The sequence below is a fragment of the Arvicola amphibius genome, chromosome 7, assembly GCF_903992535.2.
Source record: "Arvicola amphibius chromosome 7, mArvAmp1.2, whole genome shotgun sequence".
Lineage (NCBI taxonomy): Eukaryota > Metazoa > Chordata > Mammalia > Rodentia > Cricetidae > Arvicola > Arvicola amphibius.
In genome coordinates, this window is record NC_052053.1 from 134,407,176 (window position 1) to 134,421,631 (window position 14,456).

The 14,456-nt window shown below is 41.4% G+C and overlaps 1 protein-coding gene across 1 annotated transcript in view; it reads left to right on the top strand.

Annotated features, from left to right (window-relative positions):
* Window positions 1–14,456, top strand: part of Lrrc72 (leucine rich repeat containing 72) — a 42,738-nt gene that overhangs the window by 17,163 nt on the left and 11,119 nt on the right. The window contains exons 4-5 of the mRNA XM_038338253.1: window positions 10,571–10,652; window positions 11,734–11,844. Of these exons, the coding sequence (XP_038194181.1) occupies window positions 10,571–10,652; window positions 11,734–11,844 (193 nt within the window). The remainder of the gene's footprint in view (window positions 1–10,570; window positions 10,653–11,733; window positions 11,845–14,456) is intronic.

Genomic DNA, 14,456 nt, shown 5'->3' on the forward strand with positions numbered 1-14,456 from the left:
CACCTTTTAAACACTGTTACTACTTACTCAATCCAAAGGCTTGTCAATTGAACAAACCTGAATGCATCCAGTTCCTCCCATTGTCTTAAGTTTACCCAGGCCCTTTGGAAGGGTTCTGGCTGATTGACATCTAGATCTGTCTGCAGCTCCTGTCCACCTTCATGACCACCCTAAGGAAACCCTACGATCACCTCCTATCTCCTGGAGGGCCTGTCTTCCTTTTCCTCCATGGTATTCCTGGATAAGGGTTGCAGGTCAGACGTGTTTTCTTACTGTGAATGCCTGTGATTGTGTGTGTTCAGTCCTCATACTTGAACCAAGATTCTTGGCTTATTTCACCAGTAGAATTTTGGGTTGGTGGTCTGGTCTTCTGACATTTCACGATACATGTTGATAAGTGTGGTGGATAGTTTTAGTTTTCAATTCTACCCAATCTAGAATCACCTGAAAAGGTTGGTCTGCGGGGAATTGCATTGATGTGTTGTTTCAGGAAGACCTGGCCCATGGCAGTCAACACCAATGCCTGGGTTTGGGTCCTGAATTGTATTAAGTGGAGAAAATGAGTAGAATATTAAGCATATGTGCATTCATTAGTCTGTGCTCTTCACCATGGAGGTAATGTGACCGATTGTCTTAATTCCTCCATACCTCAACTTCCCTGTTGTGATGGTTGAAATGAATTCTCTCTCCCATAAATTGGTATTCATCAGGGCGCTTTGCCACAGCAGCAGGAACAAAGCTGTGGTGGTTTACACCCGTCTTCATCTGCTGTACTGAACTTGATAATATTCCAATCCCAACATCTCCTGTCTTTGATTTGGAGAAGTTTTCTTAAGTATTTTCATTTCTTCCTCATCTATGCACATTGTTCTCTTTCTGGAAAATACACAGAAACACACATACACACACATGCAAACAGACATATACAGACTCATAATAAACACACGCATACATACACATATGACACACGCACACACCTAACTGCTGAACGTAGGTCAGCATCCTTGCAGTTTCCTCTCAGGTTCCTAATTTTAGTCTCCATGCTTTGCTGTTTGTCCTGCAGCCCTTTGTCTTTCTTTCCCACGCTCCCACCATGTTCTGAAAGGCTACTTTCAAACTTTGAATCTTCAAGTGCTCTTTTTATCTAAATGTTTGTTTTCTTGCTCATATTTTTGTTCTTAAGAACAAGGTCTCATGTAGCACACACCACCATTACATTATCCAATTTTAAGTGGTTGCTGGTCTTTAAAAAACTTGGTGTCTTGTACATACATGTAAAGCAAATGTTCTACTCACTGAACTACATACGCAGCCTCTAAATTTATTTTTTACATGTCATCCAGTAAAATTATTTATTTGTATATGTTTTATGTAAAATGCAAATCTTTTGTATTACCCTTACATAATTACTATATGTTTTAACATTTTAATTTTGCTTTCTATAGATTCACTTTAGTTTTATGTGTGTATGTATATGCATCTATGCGTGCAGGTGTAAGCTGAGGCCAGCAGAGATGGAGTTACAGGCAGTTGTGAGCTGTCAGATATGGGAGCTCAGAACCAAACTCTAGTCCTCTGCAAGAGCAGTAAGGAATCTTGACTCTGAGCTGTCGCTCCAGCCCAGATTTCTAACATTTTTATGACGGTATAACTGATGCACAAAAAACTAGATACACTTGGAATGTACAACTCAAAAACTTTGAACAAATACACACATCTATGAAACCACTGTCACAACCATGTACCTCATTCAAGATTCCAAAAGCTCCTATGTTGTGCTTGCTTGTTTGGGAGGAAGGAATACTTAACATGAGATTTACAACCTTGGCAAACATTAAAATTACACTGCCACATTGATAGCTACAAGGACCATATTTCCTAACAGAGTTCTGGAATTTACTCCCAGCTCTAACTTATGCAGACTGATCAGTGACATTCCTATTTCCCTTCCCCTAGGGATAATCATCCATCTTTACTTTCTGCTTCTAGCAGACTGGCTATTTTAGAAACTTCACGAGTAAAATTTTACTGCCTCCATCCTTCAGGATTGTCTTCTTTTGCTTAGCATGGTCTCTTCCAAGTTCAGACATGCCACAATGGAGGATTTCTGCATATTCAAAGACTAATGTTCCATTTTATGTAAACTGCTGATTGTCTGTAATCCTTTCCCTGTGGTTTTTCACCCCAGGCTATTTTGAATAAAGCAGCAGTGAATGTGGGGGTCCAAGACAATTCTTCGGGACCCTGATTTCATTCTTTTGGATAAGCACAGAAGGAAGGTCTCTGATCAGACTGCAGGAAGGCCCTCCATAGCCGTCACACTTCCGACATTCCCAACACGGTGTAGCACAGACCCAGCTCTCCATGTCCTTGACACCATTCGTCAGCTTTTATAAAGATTTGTCCTAAAAAGGTGTGAGGCAATTAAAATGTTTATTTTGTTACATTTTGATTTAGTTATTTGGTGGTCGAGATGGCACACCTGTACCATGGTACGTGTGGAGGTCAGAGGATACCTTGCAAGAGTTGGGTCTCTCCTTCCACTGTGTCAGGCTTGGCAGCAAGTGCCTTAATCCTCCAGGCATCTTAGTCTTATGGAGTTACCATTTTATGATTTCTTTGTTTCAAAGGCAAAAATCCCCTCTAATATCTTTCATCATGGTAATGATGGTGGGGTTGTTGCTGCTGTTTTTAATAATATAATTATTATCTCTAAGTCAGTCTTATTTGCATGTGTTTCTTTTGATATCTAATTTATGTCAGAATTTTACAAACTGTGTTGAAGATGAAAGCCTAAAGACTAGAGAGATGGCCCAGTGCTTAAGAGCACTCACTGCTCTTGGGGCACCTATGCTCAGTTCCAAACACCCACATCTCATGGCTGACAACTGCCTGCAATTCCAGGTACAAGACATCTAGCGCCCTCTTGTGGCCTCCATTAGGCATCTGCATGCCCAAGGTGCATATAAATATGTGCACACACTCTCATACACACAAAAATTAAAATATTTAAGATGAGAATCTAGCTGTGCATAGCAGTGCATACCTTTAATCCTAGCAGCCAGAAGGCAGAGGGAGATAGGGAAACAGGTGAGTCTCTATATGTTTGGGATCCACATAGCAAGTTCTAGGCTAGCCAGAGCTGTATAATAAGACTGTGTCCCAAATAAAGAAAAATGGTAAAGTCTAAATGCTGACTGGATGTGTAAATATGTGTGATTGCAGCTTATCAATGCATACCTCACTGTACGGTTGTCTGCAGGACAAAATTTAAGGGAACCCTGGTATTTTGATGCATAGGTCTCTCCTCGTAAGGTCAGAGTCCTCGGGAAAGCCTTTGGCAATACTCTGACCTAAGGGAAAGGCTTGGAGCATCAGGGCTTTGAAATTCAAGCAGGAGAAAATGAGCTGCAACTTGTAGGGACTCAAGGATCATAATCCTCGGGCTCAGGATTACCTGCCTTTAGCTCTGCCTGGTGTCTCTTGTTTAACTGCCTAGGAACTCTCTGCCTGGCTCTGTTCTTTTCCATTTCAATCTGGTCTGCTCTGGTCTGCTCTGGTCTGCTCTGGTCTGCTCTGCTCTGGTCTGCTCTGCTCTGGTCTGTTCTATTCTGGTCTGCTTTGGTCTTCTCTGGTCTGCTCTGCTCTGCTCTGCTCTGCTCTGCTCTGCTCTGCTCTGCTCTGCTCTGCTCTGGCCTGCTCTGGTGTACTCTGGTCTGCTCTGCTCTGGTCTTCTCTGGTCTGCTCTGGTCTGCTCTGCTCTGCTCTGCTCTGGTCTGCTCTGGTCTGCTTTGGTCTGCTTTGGTCTGTTCTAGTCTGTTCTGTTCTGGTCTGCTTTAGTCTGCTCTGCTCTGCTCTGCTCTGCTCTGGTCTGTTCTAGTCTGGTCTGTTCTGGTCTGCTCTGCTCTGCTCTGGTCTGTTCTAGTCTGGTCTGTTCTGGTCTGCTCTGGTCTGTTCTGGTCTGGTCTAGTCTGCTCTGCTCTGGTCTGCTCTGGTCTGTTCTCTTCTGTAGAATAATCCTCCAGTCTCTGTGTGCAGGACAGTTAGGTGCCTACTGACAGACTGGAAACACACGGAATACAATGTTTACTTAGTTCTCTATGCATTCACTATCAGCTCTGGAATACTATGTGATAGTTTTATATATGTATACACATCATTAAATCATGTTCATTTAATGTAGTCATCATCTTAGTCACCTGTCATTTTAATGTGAAGCATTTAAAGCTATTATCATGAAAAACACGGTGCACTGTGGTTGCCCATTGATAGAAACATAGTAACCTTTTATCACTAAGTCCCAATTCCCTCCCTCCTCTGTCTGGCCAGGTCCTTTGTCCATTTTGTTTCTCCATCAAACACGTGCTGTGCGTGTTTGTATTAATGAGAATCTGGTCCAGCTGTGCACACTGTTAGGTAAATTGCATTTTTTTTCAGCTCCAGGACCAGGCAAGAACAGAGTAATCTACTATCTATAAACTTGAAGGGTGATAGCTCTGGGTTAGGCTGATTTCTCAAGGGACAGCTGAGCCGGTGGAGCTGATCTGCAGAGAATCTGTGTATGCAGAGGTGGGTTGAGGAGACACTAGGCGTGGTGGCCGCCTTGATGGCCTCAAACAGCTGGGCCCTGCCTGTCGCTGGCAAGACAGCGTTCCTCTTCCACAGTCATGTAGTTTATGCTCAGCCAATAGCCGTTCTCGTTCTTGGCGCCCATCACAGCCAACCCCCCATCCTGGACGTTCTGAGCCGCCGCCTCCGCAGAACACAGAGGCCGGTGGAGGAGAATCACGGAAGAGCGAGAGCGAAGCATGGTGACCCTTGCAGAGCTCGGCTGGCCTCGACACCCCAGAACCACTCTCCTTTGCCTGCTTTCAGTCCAGTTGTTTACCTGCTGCAGTTTTTGTCTGTTTCATTTTCCTTTTCTGGTTTCTAATATGTTTTACCTATTAATCTTTCTTCTTTCACTCTGTGGGCTGTTTCTTCGAGTTGTTCTTATTTCTTTGCTTGTCTATTTCTCAGCCTATTACTTGTGCTTAGAGGATTATACCAAAAATTCATTGCCGGATCACTCAATGTATGTGGCTTTTTCTGTGTTTTCTTATAGTCTTAGTCTTATAGATAACTTCAGATCTTCTAAGTCTTTAGTTTATTATGAGATAATATTTTGCAGACAGTTTGAGATGAGGAATCCAGTCTCATTCTTCCACGTGTGAGCAACCAGTTTTTCAAAAAACATACAGAGGTGACAACCTTTCGTCTGTGTATGTTCTTGGTACCATCTCAGTAATCATCTGGGAAGCTGGGGAGAGGGTTCAGCAGTTAGGAGCAGAGGCTTGGGCCAGAGCCAGATTCTCAGCACCCACATGGTGGCTCACAGCCGTCTGTAACTCCAGGTCTAGGAGATCTGATGGTCTTTTGAACTCTAGGGCACTGTATGCAGGTGGTGTACAGGCATACACACAGGCAGAAATCCATACACATAAAATAAAAATTAATTTTAAAATATCAATAGACATAAATATGTGTGCCTGTTTCTGGGGTGCCTTTATTGCTTAGAGTTTCTCATTTTATGTTGGTGGCAGTTGCCTGCTGTGCTGTTTTAAAATCAGGGAGTAGAATAGACCCAGCTTTATTGTGTTTGTTCAAGGAATTTTGGTTATTTGGGGCCTTTTGTGGGTACATGAGAATTTAAGGCTATTTTTCTCTCTTTTTAAAAAGTGTCATTGGGAAATTGATAGAAATTGCAGTGCTTTGGGTGGCATGGTTAATTCTAAGTCATGGACAAGGGATGCCTTTCTACTTATTTGTGTTTTGTACAGTTTCCAGTAAAAAGGTTATTTTGCCCTCTTTGATTAAACTAACATATAAATATTTTTATTGTTATAACTACTATGGGTACTATTATTTCTTAATCTCCCTCTGGGAGCTAAATTGTTAGCTTCTTATTGTTACCTAGATGTTGGTTTTCATCCCATTTTCCTGTATTGCTGGGGGTTGCCAGGCAAATATTCTACTACTGAACAACATCCCCAGCCTTATTAGCATCTAGAAGCACAACTAAGTGTGTGTGCTTATTTTGTGTCCTATAACTTTATTTAAATTCATTGATCAGTTGTAATAGGCTTTATAAATGCTTTATCAGTATATATTACCTGTACATAATGCTGGTTTTCAATATGACACCTGTGCACATGTACATACTAGACCATTTTAGCAATGTTTTGCTAGGGGTGGTCTTCTACATTTACAATCCTGTCATTAGCATCTAAAGATAACTTCATTCCTGCCTCTCCTAGGAAGAGGCCCTTTTAGTCTAGGGCTTTTATTAGTGTGTAGGAAGTAGTAAGAGCATGGGGTCATTTAACTTTGCCAACAAGCTTTGAGCTTTTCACATCTGTTGATGAGCTGTTGTGAGTTCATCAAAGACATATCGTATTGAGGTCCATCCCTCCCAATCTGATCTACTAAGAGTTTTGATTGCGTGTATGATTTTGAGGTTACTTGACAAGTCAAGGGTCTTGTGGTCTTGTTTTACAATCACACATCATTCTTTTTTTTAAATATTTATTTATTTATTTATTTATTTATTTATTTATTTATTTATTTATTATGTATATAACATTCTGTCTGTGTGTATGTCTGCAGGCCAGAAGAGGGCACCAGACCACATTAAAGATGGTTGTGAGCCACCATGTGGTTGCTGAGAATTGAACTCAGGACCTTTGGAAGAGCAGGCAGTGCTCTTAACCACTGAGCCATATCTTGAGCCCCTCACACATCATTCTTGAAGCCAGACTCTACATTGTTATACACATTTAGACATTTGGGGAAATGATGGCTAAAATGTAAGAAATAAGTTAATTTATAGAATATGTTTCATGACTCAGCCTAATTTTCAAATGAATGACTCACAGGTCATTTATACAGAGGTACCCCCAAGTTAAAGAGCTTGACACTTGCCAGCATTTGGCTGCGGCATCAGTCAAGTTAAGATTTGAATCTTGACTTTGCTAATTACATTCTCTGTACCTTCACAAAGTTCAATTTTTCCGAGCTTTAGTTTCCTACTGGGTAGATTGTAGGAAAAAAAATAAATAACATAAAACAAATAATATGATCCTTTCTTAAGGATCACACTAGGAAATATCTGTAAAAAAACATCTAGCTTAATGCCTCACCTGTAATAAACAATGAGTGTTCTCTTTTGAAAGATCTGTTTTATTTCATGTTTATGTCTGTGCCTGAGACCGTGTGAATACACCACATGTGTGCATTAACTTGCAAATATCTGAAGAGGGCATCAGATCCAATGGAACTGGATTCACGAGCAGTCGTGAGCCACTGTGTAGGTGCTGGGAACCAAACACAGATCCTCTGCAAGAGCACTTAGTGCTCTTAACTACTATGGAACTGTCTCTCCGGCCCCACATCCTATTTCTTTCATCTCCGTGCCCCTAAGTCATCAGCCCTCAACTCTAAGCTGTTTGTTTCCCCACTTGAGATCTTTGACATTGTTTTAGAGAGGTTTTATTATCACATTGCTAAGTGTGTGCTATTGGCATCCACTAGTTATGGCTAGGAATGCTACTGTGTGTAATTCTGTGTTCAGGTGGCCCCATGCCAGAACAAGCCAAGAATTATCTGCTCTGAATGGCTGTCAGTAGCAAAGATGCAGCACCGTGGCTCTAAAACCACTGTTCTAGAGTGTGCTTGCTTCGTCTTCATTTTCTCCAACGGCTTCCAAAAGTACTGTTGGTGAGAGGCTGCTCGTTTGTTTCCGGGATGCTCAGACTCCTGAAATGATCATACGGAAATCAGTATTAATTGCAGTACTGTTTGTCCAATAGCTTACTAACCCATCTCTATTAATCTGTGCATCACCACGAGGTCATGGCCAGGTTTTGGCGGGCTTTAGCACAGGAGTCTGTCCCAGCGACTACATGGCTTCTCACTGACCTGCCTTCTTTCTCTCAGCATTCAGTTTAGTTTTCCTGCCTAGCTCTATTCCGCTAAGCTACTGGCTGAAACAGATTTATTCATTAACCAATAAAAGCAACACATAGAAGGACTTTCCACACCAAAGTACTTTACATGCGAGAGCTCACTCATATGAATTAATAATGATGGTTGAATAAACAAAGGTAATTACTTGCTATAATGTAATACACACACACACATATAATTCTCAGCTTTGAATTAAGGTCTATGATTGTGAACGTTGCACTAAATATAAATTTTACTTCCATAAGATCTTCTTTAGAAGGAAAAGTGTAGGTTTATAATGGGTAGCTGTATTACTGTTTTATCTTAATACTGTCTTGAGTACCATAATCTTCTCGTTCTGTTTCCGGCTTTAACAACCTGCTAAGTCTCCATATCATTTAAATTATGTGAATCATACCTTGGAGCCATCTCGTTTTCTTCCACCCCCATTAGTTTACTTTGGGATCTTTTATGTTCTCCTGAATTAAAGTCATGCCCTCCTGCCAAATACACAGTTTGATCTGGATATTTTCTTTCTGACATTAAATTGGATGATAACACTCTCTTGGTCCGTGTCATTGAATGGCTTCCCAGAGTCACCCTCATCTGGCCTTGTTTCTTTCCATTCCCCCTTTACGTCAACACACGGAAGAATCTTTATATCTCAATAAGCATTACCCATAAATGTGAATATTCTGGAAAACTGGGATTCTACAGCTGAGGTGACACTGTCAGGATCGACACATTCTTCTTGTTTGGATTAATAATGCAAAAGAAAGAAGCCCCAACTCTTCAACAAGGGTTGTAAATGTGTATGGGGCAAGTGTCTGGAAACTATCACAGTTAGCTCTGCTGAGTTTCCCATGCTGGTGGTTATTCTTAGAGCAGGCCACTGTGAAGGGACAAGACAGAAGGCAGTGGATTCCTGCCAGAAGCCAGGACAAAAAGCACAAAGGGACAGGAAGTCAGGGGAGATGTCCTTCCCTACTTGGTATGGTTCTTCCCACCTTGGGAAGTCATGCTTCTCTCTGGCATTTCTGATGCTGTGGCAGCATTAGCACGAGCTGTGCTGAGCCAATGCTTTCATGATTTGGAAAGAAGATGAGCTGCGTATGTGCCTAGTATGGCATCATAAATTGTGAGGGCTACTAATCGAAGAAGTTGAAGATAATTTGTCAAAGCAGTTTTCGTCCTTCAGATGCAACCTAAAATGGCTTTTCTGAACTACGAGATGGGCATGAACTTTTGAAAAGTAAGCGCTCCGAGACAGTGGGGTTGGCATCCATATAACTGGCTTTTCATCCAATGGTCAAACAGGTCTGTCTCACGAACGATAACAGGTTCTAGCTTTACGAAAATAAGTTTATACTCATGAGCAAGTTTTTCTGTATTTAAAAATCACGTAAAACTTGGTCAGTAATTATTTCAGGAGACCCCTCCCCCTAGCATTATATATAGTCCTACATGGAGCAGTAATGCAAACGCTCTTCAATTTAATTATCTGCCACTCTTAGAATGTATCTTCCCCTGTCCTGTGCTCTACTGTGTCTCAGCATATCCAAATGAGATTATAGAGGCGGGGCCAGCGAGGTGGCTCAGAGGGTAAAGGCTCCTATCACCAAGCCTGATGACCCGAGCTCAATTCCCAGGACCCACATTGTGGAAGGAGAGAAGCAGCTTCTGCAAGTTGTCCTCCCTCCTCCACACATGCACTCATATGCACGGAAATAAAGCCTAGGAGGAAACAACCAAGGAGAAAGGAAGGGAAGGAGGAGGGCCACGCTGTGCCTGGTGCTCTGGCTGTGGCTGTGGCTGTGGCTGTGGCTTGCAGCGTGGTTAACACCAGCCCTCCTCAGCAGAGCTGCATCCTTTATGTAGGTCACGAGGCCTTTGCTTCCGTGGGTGCAAAGGATATCGGAACACAAAAGAGATGTGCCCTAGAGGAGTGCAAGAAGAAAACATAGCATTAGAACATTCCTAACAAGCTCTGGACCAGAGAGATGTCCAGAGAAACGTGAAAGACAGCCAGAATGCAATAATAAATAGCTGGGGGATGCAGGAAGATCAGAGGATGATTTCAGAAAATCTCCAGAATTGTGTTAATGCACTCTGGCATGGTTTGGTATGTTTTGCTGACCTGGATCTGATTCTGACCTGTGATCAGAAATGTAATGTACCAGTAAGAAAGGATGTGGAAGCCAAGCAAAACCATGGTCCCCATGGATACAGATGTGGCTGTGCTTTATCTTAGAGAGTCCTCAGCTCATAGTAACAGATGAAGGCTTGGTGTGTGGAAGTCCGGTGACACCATGCAGGGAACAACTGGATAAAGACTGTTAGGAAAAGAACCTTAAGCCAGGTGACAGAGGCTCTGAAGGCCAGGTGACAGTTTGGCCCAGGTATGCTCAGAAAGCTCTGTTGTTAAGTTGCTTAAAAACATCTTTTCTTTCACACAGCCATGACAAGAAGGAGTTCAGGTACAACTTGGAACCCAGTCCAAAAGGGCCACAGTAGTTGTGGTTGTTAAAAGCCACACTGATGGTGTCTTATGATTACAAATATAATATATATCATTTTTCATTTTCAGCTACATGGGATAGCATTTTTGACTAGAAACTATTGTCTGACAGAACTGTATCTAAACAACAATGCAATATTTGATATAGAAGGTATGTCTCAAAGCTTTCTTGATTGAATAATTTTTAGTTAAATAACTTTTAACCATAATGATAGCTAACAACATACAAAAATCTCTTATGTCTATTAAAATTATGCGATACCTATTTTAAATGATTTACATTTAACTTTTAAAAATATGTTAGACTACTTTTTTAGTTCAACATTATATGTCTTATTCAAAACTTAAGAGAAGTATTTTTTATAGTAGTACCATTCTACTGCACAGTAGGATACAAACTAGCTACTGAGGAACCTAAGTATAGCAACATTTAGAAGTAAGAATAAATTTAAAAACTATACATTGTCTTAAAATAGTTTATTGGCTGAGATTTTATCAGTCAAGTTCCTGTTTCCACTGTCTTACTTTTTAACAGTCTCTATGCTGACAATTTCAAGCCAAGTATAAAAGTGTGTGACGGGCCATGATCAGGAGACATGGTGGGTTACTGGAGCAAGCCCATGGCTATGAAATAATCATGAAACCAGAATGTTAAACATTTTAACCCTCCCATGTTAAGCCCCTATACTGGTAAGAAAGAAACTATTCCAATTTAAGCATACTTTGATTATCACACAGATTCATCCCACTTTCATTTATGCTACAAAATGATTTCAAATGTGCCATTCAGGAGAACAAAAATGAAATGAATATATGGCTTCCCATTCTACACCCAGCTAAGCAATTTGAAAAGTGTGCATTGAATGGATGAGAAATTATTCTTTGATTTGTATTATAATTCAAAGTAACGCTGGTTTACATGTACAAGCACACACATTGCAAAAACAAAGAGAACAAATATAACTCAAACATGATATTCAAACCATCAAAATCATTGCCACAGAAAAATGGCTGACCCAGCAACAGTAGCAAGAAATGACGCAATAGCCCACATCCCAGTCATGTGTTATTATTGTAGGCTTAATCATAACTCAGGATATCCTTGATAGGCATTCGCTTTTTTATCAGCTATAATGCATTCTCTTGCTTAGTTACAACATCTAATTACTATGAAGAGATTCTTATTTATATTTGTCAATGTAAAATTCATCTAAAAACCTTTTGTTTTTTAGGCCTGCATAAACTGCCTTCCTTGCATATTCTCCTGTTGCACCACAATGAGCTAACAAATACTGAGGTTATGGTGAAGGAGCTGAAGGGAATGCAGAACCTGAAGACCCTAAGTATGCACTTCTCTATGTCCTTAAGTCAAGGCAGTGATAGCACACGATGCTGGGTTTCCTTTCCGAAGGCCAGCCGAGAGAAGCAGGCTTGCCGTGGGAAGGCTTAGCCCATTCTCTAGAGTGTCACTAGAGTTTGCTCTTCTTTTAACACATGAGCAACAGGTAGAAAAAGATCATTTGTAGAATAGTAGGGTCGTGAAAGACGAAGTAACCAACGTAGCAGACAGCCATGTGTGTGTCCAAGCCCACCCTCGGTTTGATCTCAAAAGTCAACAGCATCATTCCAATGATAGGAGCTGTCTCTAACGGGCACATCTGCACAGGCAGAGGCTACTGGGGTTTGTGTCTCAGGGCTGAGAGGTGAGGGTGAAACGGAAGAGGTACGGTGTTTCTTTGGGGTGAGAAATGATTTAAGATTGATTGTGCCGACAAGTGGTTCAGATCAGTGCGTTACTGACTATGCATGAATTGTGTGTGTGTTAAACAGGTAAATATATATGGCATGAGGCCTATTGAATAAAGTAAATTAACAACAACAACAAAAGAATCATTGACACTTTCACGTATTTGAGAAACAGCCTTAGTTCACATCTGTGGAGTGGTGCCCAGCCAGACACTGACTGCTGAAGTGGAAGCTGTATCTATTTAGGAACAGATCAAAACCGATCGGTGAAGCTCACCTCTCAATGTGCTATATAGTCTTGGAGGGTTGGTAAACATGCACACAGCTACAAGACAAGGCAGATAATTCCAGGTGTACAGGTGGAAAGCCTCGTGACCGATGAGGTTTGCAGACCTGGGCTTGGAGACCTCTGCTTGTCAAGACACAGGCGTGTTCTCTTCGTCATCTTTCAGAATTGTATGACCCAGTGTTGACTGTGATGGTTCTGATCAACGCATAGCGGAACTAAAGGTTCCTTAGACTTTCACTGTTAATCAGAAAACTCTCGTGCACTGAAAAAGACATGACTCAGGGACCTAAAGTAGACTTTTAAAAATGCAAATAGTGAAAAGTTTAAAAAAAAAACAAAGAGTGCTTGGCGAGTCAGGAATCGCTCTAAAGATGTTCTGAGATCACACACCGTTCGGATTTTTCCCAAACTCTGATACTCCGTCAGAGTCTTGGATTGGTCTGCCTACTTATCTAACCCTCCATGTCAGGCAAATGTTTCCACAATTAAAGGTGTATGCTAGGCCCAGATCTCTCATTATCACTGTTTTTCTATAAAGTAGGCTCTTAGCTATCACCCACAGTCTCTTCTTCACACACTGAGCTAATTCTCCAAAGCAATTCTAAAGAAAAACTTCTTGTTGCTGATGCTACTTTGTGACAAGAAAACCAAATTATTGCATGTGTAGGATATAAATAAAATAATTAAGAAGTTGCTTAGAAATTATGCTATTGAGATGGATTCAATAGAACTGCTGCTTTAAACAATAATCACATAGTAATATTCCTGACGCCCTTCCTTACAATACTATTTCAATTTCACAGCAACTCTATGATGAGGTTGGAATTATTCCCTCCTCTGTGATGAGGATACAAGGCTCAGAGGTTTACCAAATTACTAGTGTAGAAACACATCCATGCCTTGTTTTATTGATCATTTATTGATTCATTCATTCAATGTTTATAATTTATTCATCTGATATGTAGGGAATCATTCATTCACCATCTGATTCTACATGTATTAACAGATCCCAAAGTTGAAGAAAAACATGATCGGAGCTTCTATTGGTTTACAGTTATATAGCTTGTAGACTAGGTTCATGAAGGAGCTATACTGCTGCACACCGCGCCCCCGTGTCTGCATTCGGTGCGCTATTATCCAGTTCACGAGATTCGGGCAAGGGGCTGGAGGTTAAAATACACAGACACACACAGACAGAGAGACAGCGACCCGGGTCATCCTTGAATTCCCCAAGAATGCCCCCTTTATTGTGTTCAGGGGCAGATTATATAGAGATAGCCACGCCCCAACCAAACCCACCAGAAACCACTCTCCTGCCATCAGGAACTCCTGAAGGTCTCGTGCTTAGAACAGCTGTAGGCACTCAGATCAGGGGATTACAAGAAATTCAGGATCTGGGGTCTCACTGCTCCCAACACTATTGCACAATTTGCTGCTTGTAAAATTAATCACTTAAGTAAAGCTGTGCTATAAAACAACATCCAGAGGACAGTATGTACCCCTGGCCTTCATAGGGAGCAGGGCCATGCATTGAACCAAGATGCTTGGTTCAGAGCTGAATAAACCTAAAATCTAACCCAGGTCCTGGTGTCAAAGGCACATCTGTGCACACATGTCAGGCTTGAGTTAGGGATGAAATACCCACATTCTTTAGAGGCCGCTCTGATAGTAAAACATCCTGTCAAGACAGTTAAAATCACCTCTACTTAAAACCCTGATGATATCATTCAGGTTACAGTCACATGCCCCACCTGAGAAACCTGCCATGGGTTATTTCCTTGAACTGACTGGAAATACTTGGTAGCTTATGGTCCCATGCCCTATTCTGGTTGCAGACGGTCCATGAGGAAACGGTGTACACTCAGTAGACATCTAACATCTGTGTGCTGATGTCCTCACAGTAGCTTCTCAGTAGCCCCG